The sequence below is a fragment of the Carica papaya genome, chromosome 3 (assembly GCF_054855325.1).
Source record: "Carica papaya isolate Zhongbai chromosome 3, ASM5485532v1, whole genome shotgun sequence".
NCBI lineage: Eukaryota > Viridiplantae > Streptophyta > Magnoliopsida > Brassicales > Caricaceae > Carica > Carica papaya.
The window spans coordinates 30,240,056-30,247,570 of record NC_142311.1 but is presented as its reverse complement, the minus strand read 5'-3'; the positions used below and the strand labels follow the sequence as shown (position 1 = coordinate 30,247,570).

The 7,515-nt window shown below is 32.6% G+C and overlaps 1 protein-coding gene across 1 annotated transcript; it reads left to right on the top strand.

The window, feature by feature from the left end:
* The first annotated feature begins 4,345 nt into the window (after positions 1 to 4,345).
* Positions 4,346 to 7,065, top strand: LOC110819933 (Heavy metal transport/detoxification superfamily protein). Its single transcript, XM_022049287.2, has 3 exons — positions 4,346 to 4,819; positions 4,932 to 5,007; positions 5,210 to 7,065. The coding sequence occupies exons 1-3, from the start codon at positions 4,790 to 4,792 to the stop codon at positions 6,601 to 6,603; spliced, it is 1,500 nt and encodes a 499-aa protein (XP_021904979.2). The 5' UTR covers positions 4,346 to 4,789; the 3' UTR covers positions 6,604 to 7,065.
* The last annotated feature ends 450 nt before the right edge of the window (positions 7,066 to 7,515 follow it).

The window sequence follows — 7,515 nt, the reverse complement described above, 5'->3', positions numbered from 1 at the left end:
TATACGTTAATACTAAAATTTTTTTCCGAAACCCATTAAAGGTAAACTATGTACATCGAGGTCTTGTAAGAAGAACCGAGCTCTAGATTTGGCTTACAAGTCAGGAAAGCAATTACTATTTTAGAATAGAAATTGTGTGTGTTAAACTCTGATACATGTGAAATTCAATTAAAGGGAGGAAATTAGGCAAAAAGGAAAAAGAGAATGGAGTTGTTTGGTTATGTATGAAAGGAGGTTGCATACGATATTCAGATTTGGGTATCTACTTAACCTAATTTATGAAAAGACCCAAATGCATAATGTGAAAAGAAACAGCTAATTTGATTACAACATGAAAAATGCCAAATAAATAATGAATGCAAATTTCAATCTAAAGTTTTGGTGGTTCTGCCAAAAAAAAAAATTGAAGTGGGTCAAAACCCAAAATGATTATAATGGAAATACATAAAAAGTAAAATTAAATTAGAATTTTTTAAATAAAATAAAATAAAATTCTTTCCTTGGCAAAATTTCTCAAGATGTACAAAATCTCTCATAATATTAATTTTTCTCACACAAATTTGGGGGCTAAGACCAGAAAAATACTATTCTATTCGTGCATATAGATATATGTATATGTATATATGTATTATGTTGAGCATGTGAAGGTTGAGAGTTTGAGCATTTGCATTTAAGATTAGCAATAAATGGCCCCTCACCCATCTACCATGCATCCATCATCAATCACTGTCTCACACCCCATGGAGTGCTCATGTGACTCCTAATCATATTTGACTATTTCCTTCCCAATTCAAATTTCTTAGCTTTCAGTTCCAACAGTAATAATATATTTTTTTACTGTTCAAATGGTCCTAAATCATTATGCTTCTGCAAATTTTATCAAGTAATTTAATATGATAAGTTGGTGCATTTTTTTTTCTACTTATAAGTTTTACACAGATGGAGTAAAAGAATTTGGTAGAATTTAAAAATCATAAAAAATAATAAAAATATCATAATTTCCAATTTCTTTTAATTAAAACTAAATTTATGCCATTGTTTTTGTTTTGAGATTAAAAAACCACATATATACTTAATAATTATTTTAAATTAAAAAAATATTTTATTAACTTTTATAAATAAATAATTTATTATATTATACGCATGTACTATAAATAATTTTTAAATAAAAATAAATGTAGAAACATAATTTCGATTTGAAATCACGATTTTTTTTTTAATTAAAAAAGTATTAATTATTTAATTAAATAATGTGAAAAAAAAAAAAACATTTAACTAATTTAGTTTTGAGTTAAAAGCAACCCACCATTAAGTGATTTCACTAGTAATAAACTAAACAAATACTTATATAACTCATATTATGTATATATAGTATAAAGATATCACTAATCACCCACTTAGCTACACATATGTATATATATATATTATATTAGCTTTGCATTTTGCTTTTAACTTGATGTGGGAGGATATGTATCAAGCCATTCAAATGCAATTTTACAAGTAAAGTAACATCACATCTTAAAAGAAAAAAGAGAAAATAATAATAATAATAATAATAGAAAGACATAAAAAGTGAGACAAGGGTTTTCATATGGTTTAAGCTTTTGAGAAATGTTGAAAAATTATTTGCGTGGAAAAGAAGGATTTCACACCCCTTAAAACATGCCTTCTGTTTTCTCCATGCATCATTTTCAATTTTGCTTTATTATTTAATTTAATATAATATTTTATCATTTCTTATTGAATAATTACTTATTTTTCTTTATCAAATATTATAAATTTGAATTAAAATATATATTTTTTCATATTTAGTTTAATGGGTTTTAATTATGTAAAATAAGAAGATAAATATCAAAAAATTACTCTTAACCAAATATAGTAGGGCAATTATTTGAGGCTTTCTTTTTTACCTAATTTCTGCTAAAAACGATAATTAAAAGAAAATTTAAAAAAAAAAAAAAAAAAACACCCAAAAGAGCTTTTGATTCATTTTCGTATATATAAATCTCGGTGCCTATACATATGCATGCTTACTTTTCTTGACAAAAGTCCATACAACAAAAACTGCAAAACAAAGTATGCCAAAGTATATTCACATCACATGCAAAATTAGCAATGACTTGAACACCAAGGCCTTCAAATTTTGTGTGTGTGTGTATGTGTGTGTATAGATGTAAGTATAGATTTTTCCAGAATTGTCACGTCTTCTCTAAATATAACAATGTAAGAGTGGCTACGTACTGACCCAACTTGTAGCGAGTGTCTGGTAAGTAGTATCTTTCCGGGGAATTCAGAAAGAGCAGAGCAGAGGGGTGTGGTGAACAATTTTACTCATACATGTATATGCACACACACACACACATATATATATATATATAGAGAGAGAGAGAGAGACACACACACACACATGTACATACATGTACGTGTGTGTGTGAATGAACATGGCAAAAGTTGACTCCAATCATCTTAAAAGTGAACTAAACCTAGAAGAAGTATTTATCCTTGGGGAAATTATTAGATTGATATTTCACGATTTTTATCTTTTTTTTTTTTATTTGTTTTGATTTGAAATGGTTCAGTTTATTTTTATTTTTAATGAAAAAAATTTATATAATGTTTAGATATTAAAAAGTAACTTTTAAAATCATTATAAAATAAAAAAAAAATAAAAATTATTATTGTAGATAATATATTATAATCATAAAATTATCTAGAAAGTGACTAATTCACTTTAGTTGCCACACAGTAAAATTCACAAGTCACTTTTAAAAATGAACAATTTGGGTGTTTATCACAGAGTAAAATTCCAAATGCAATATATATATATATATATAATTGGAGATCATATAATTTCTCCCTCTTTTCAGGACGTTGGATTTAAATGGATTTCATGTCCAAATTTTCTTTTCTAAATAGTTTTTTTAAAAAAAGGGCAGCAGTCGCCCACTTAATTTGTTGTTGTTGTTGGAAGGTCAGTAGCTACTTGAAGATCTTTTGACCATTAGTTCCAATTCTACTTTTGACCATGTAAATCTTTGAAAATTAAGTATCATTTTCTAACTATTTATTTAATTTATATAATTATAAATATCACATAAATGTTAATTGCAATTCTTGTAAAAATATATTATTTAAGTGGGTTTTGTGAATTATGAAGAAAAGATTTCAAAAAAACTGAATTAATGATATAATTTAATGACTCAGGTTGATAACTTCTGTTTTTGAAATAAAATTGCATAGATTCTTAAAAATCAATAATTCACTAATTGTTATTTTGTAATTTTATTATAATTGAGAATTGATTAGATGTTAGAAATTTGGGATGTCAAACTACGAACCTAAATTTCATTATTTGATTTGTCATTATTAAATAAACAATTCAATTCTGTAATTAATAAAAAGTGTCTTTTTATTAAATAATAAATTGAACCAGTATCAACCTAATTGCTAATTCTGGTTCTATGCCAACTCAAAAAACCAACCAAAAAAATAATAAATCCCTCTCTCTCTCTCTCTATATGTATATGTATATGTATACGTGATCATGTGTGCCTGTACATACAAATTGGAAATTACAAAGTTGTAGTATGGGGAAAAGAGAGGAAAAGGCCAAAAAGAGGGGCAAAAGGGTAAATTTAGATGGGGAAACAAAATGTTTGCAACGTACCAAAAACAGTATGCAAAATTTAATAATTTTTACATGTACACATTAAATTGGATTATTTATTTATGGTTACCACCCAAATTTGGAGAGAAAAATCTGACAATACATTCATCCACGCATACATATAAATATATATAATTTAATATAAAATTATATATCATAAATTACCCTCTTCATTAATTTACTTTATTACTTAAACCCTAACCCATCTATTAAACATTCAAAATTCCACAACAATTATTATTATTATTATTATTTTTTGTGTTCTTACATATCAGTATTAAATAATATGAGAATAGTAGTTATAATTATTATTGATATATTTAAACTTGAATCTAGAAATTTATAGATTATGAAGTGGTCTTTAATTTGTGACAAAGAAAATCAGAATTTAAAAATTGTGCTTTTTTAAAAGATATTATTGGTAGTAAACTATTGCAAAAGTTCCAAAAATTTGAAGAAGCCTAAAACCCAAACTGGAGAAGCCACAATTGCCTTTATCTTTTTCTCACCCCTTTTTTTTTTTTTTTAAATTTTTTATTTATTTATTAAACCTTTAAGCCAAGCCAAATACCCACATGGCTAAGTGGCTAGTGGCTATTACAAGCCTAATATAAACTCAGTGATTTTCACAATATATACATACATCATTTATATATTATATATACACACCCACACATTATATCCCACCAATAAATAAAGGCCTAAAAGACTTGAGTGAAACCTTGCAGCACTCACTCTCTCTGCCAGTCCCTTTGCTTCTCTCCTTGCTAACCCCTCTTTCCTCTCTCTCTCTCTTTCCAATCCTGAAACAGATGAAAACCAGAGTTTCAATGTCCACCCACACACTCTATCTCTCCAAAGACTCAACCATTCTTCCTGTTTTCTAGTCTCTCAACTTTTCTCTGCTCACAAAACTGATCCACCATTTGTTTTCTCTCTCGTTTTATTTTCCTTTTTCTCTCTGTACATGCTTGAGAAAAACCCAAAAGGAGGAAGAAGAAGAAGAAGAAGAAGAAGAACAGAGGAGCACCTTGTTTCCATCTCAGATCTAGTAGCTTTGAAGCTTTCTGTTTTCTCGTTTAATTGTTCTTTTCTGTTTGTTTCTTTTTGTTGTTAAACAAAATGAGTAAAGAAGAGTTCATGAAGATCCAGGTACTTCTTCCTTTTATTTTTTTTTTTGTTTGCTTTTCTTTGTATCTTGTTTTCTTCTTATTCTTCTCCTTAACTTATGGTTTTGTTCTTTTGAATTTGCTTCTGCATGCAGACCTGTGTTCTTAAAGTTAATATTCACTGTGATGGATGTAAGCAGAAAGTCAAGAAAATCTTGCAGAAAATTGATGGTACTTCTCCCCCATTTCCCTCTTCTATTTCATCTTTCAAAAAATGATGGTATTAATCCATATTCCTTGGCCCCATTTTCCTTCGTGTTAAATCTCGCAGAAATCCTTGATCTGTTTTTGTTCATTCTGTAAACTATATCGTTTTCTTCAAAACTCCCACGGTTCTGATTTTATTGTTTTTGCTTTGCCCTGGTTTGAACAGGGGTTTACAAGACCACCATAGATTCCGAGCAAGGTAAAGTGACAGTTTCCGGGAATGTGGACCCTGCGATTCTTATCAAGAAGCTAGCAAAATCAGGGAAGCATGCAGAGATTTGGGGAGCTCCGAAACCTAACATAAATCAATTAGCGAACCAATTCAAGAACATGCAGATTGATAATGGCAAAGCTGGTAACAATAAAAATCATAAGGGTGGCGGAGGTGGCGGCGGAAATAACAACAACCAAAAGGTTGGCGGAGGAGGAGGCGGAGGCGGCCAGCCGACGCCACAGCAACTCCAGCAACTTCAACAGCTGCAGCAGCTTCAGCAGATGAAGGGATTCCAAGATCTGAAATTGCCCCAATTGAAGGACCTGAAGATGCCACCTTTTAATCCGAACCAGAACCCGAATCAGAAAGCTGTGAAGTTCAACATCCCGGAGGATGACGATTTCAGCGACGAAGACGATTATGATGATTTTGATGATGATTTGGATGATGATGATTTTGACGATGAGATGGATGATCCTCCTCCCCGGCATCCTCTTCCGATGAAACCCGCCATGGGTAATGGCATGCTGATGAATGGTATGATGAATCCGAGTAACAACCCTCAGCTTATGAATGCCCTGAAAGGTGGTAACAATGGCGGTGCAAATGGTAAAAATGGAGGTAAGAATGGCGGGGGGGGTGGGAACCCTGTGCCGGTTCAGATAAGCGGAGGTGATGGTAAAAATGGTAACGGAGGTAAAAAGCCGGGCGGTGGAGGTGGTAACAATGGCGGAAATCAAAATCAAGCTGGAAAAAATGGTGGTAAAAACGGCGGCGGACCACAAGATGCCAAAAGCGGTAACAATGGCGGCGGTGGTGGGCAAAATAATAACAAGGGTGGTGGTGGTAATGGTAACAACAATGGTGTAAAGAAGGGAAATGATGGGGTTCATCCTCTGAACAATGGATTTCCGGGCATGGGCGGCGCCGGCGGGCCGAACGGTCAAATGGGTAACCTCGGTATGCCGATGTCTCAAATGGGTAATCTCCCCATTAGTCAACTGGGTAACGTCCCTGCTGTTCAAGGTTTACCGGCAGCCGCCATGAACGGAGGTGGAGCCGGTGGTGGTGGTGGATATTTTCAGGGAGCCGGGCCGGATCTTATGCCCGGAAATCCGTACCACCAGCAGCAACAACAGTATATGGCGGCAGTGATGAACCAGAACCGAGCAATGGGCGGCGCTAATGAAAGATTCCAGCCGATGATGTACGCCAGGCCACCGCCTGCCGTCAATTACATACCGCCGTATCATTACCCGTATCCATACCCGTACCCGCCTCCACCAGCCGACCCGTATACCCACGCGTTCAGTGACGAAAACACCTCGAGTTGCAACGTGATGTGAAGAAGTGAAGGCCAAGTCGGGTACTCAATCGGGTCGAAGTTTGCAACTTGGGAGCTTCAACTCTTACCGGTGGAAGTTTGAGAGAATTACAGCATAAAAGAATACTTGGAAATGGGTTTTAATTTCTAGTTTTTTTTTTTTTTTTTTCCTAATTTTTTTTTTTTTATAATCCTAAGTTGAGAAATTAGGTTTTTATTTTAATTATTATCATAGGGAGTATTTTATAGATAATATATTAAACGTCTTTTTTTTTTTCTTTTTATATTTCAAGGGGAGGATGAGATGTAAGTGGAGGGCACCGATGGGTTTTTTTTATTTTTTTTTTATTTTTATGAGATGTTTATATGGTGTTAATATATGTTGCGAAATTGCAAAAAAATAAGAAAAAGAGAAATGGGGTTTTCTTAGCGCCAAAAGAAAAAATTCCCATCTCTCTAATCCTCTTCTCTCCCTTAACCCTAATCTCTTGTCTCCCATTTTATACATCCAAAATTTCTCTGTTCATCTTAAGCGCCCATGTGAATGATCTATTTTGTCTCTGTGACAATGGTTTATTTTTCTACATCTATGAGCTATTCGCGATTAGTTTAATTATGGTAGTTGGTTTTATTGGTTCGATCTGTTGATTTATATCTTTGATGATCCGACCGATCAATTTGGTTCGGATCGATCCTATTCGATCATTTTGGTCAAGTGAGTTAATGATTTGTCTTTTAATAATTGATCAGGAGAAATTTAGTGAATACAAAGATTGGGGGGGGGGGGGGGGGGGGGGGTTTATAGTAAATTTTGAGGAGCAGTACTAGGTGGCAAGTTTTTTTAATGTACAAGAATCTCACCGCGTTGACACTAGAATTTTAGCAATTACTTGTAACTGATTTTTGATTAAGTAGAATTTAGAAAACTAAGGAG

What these genes read in the sequence shown, in the direction of transcription:
- LOC110819933 (XM_022049287.2), top strand. Translation starts at nt 4,790, where the DNA reads ATGAGTAAAGAAGAGTTCATGAAGATCCAG. An exon ending in AAGAGTTCATGAAGATCCAG is followed by an intron (nt 4,820 to 4,931) that starts GTACTTCTTCCT and finishes TTCTGCATGCAG; the next exon opens with ACCTGTGTTCTTAAAGTTAA. An exon ending in AATCTTGCAGAAAATTGATG is followed by an intron (nt 5,008 to 5,209) that starts GTACTTCTCCCC and finishes TGGTTTGAACAG; the next exon opens with GGGTTTACAAGACCACCATA.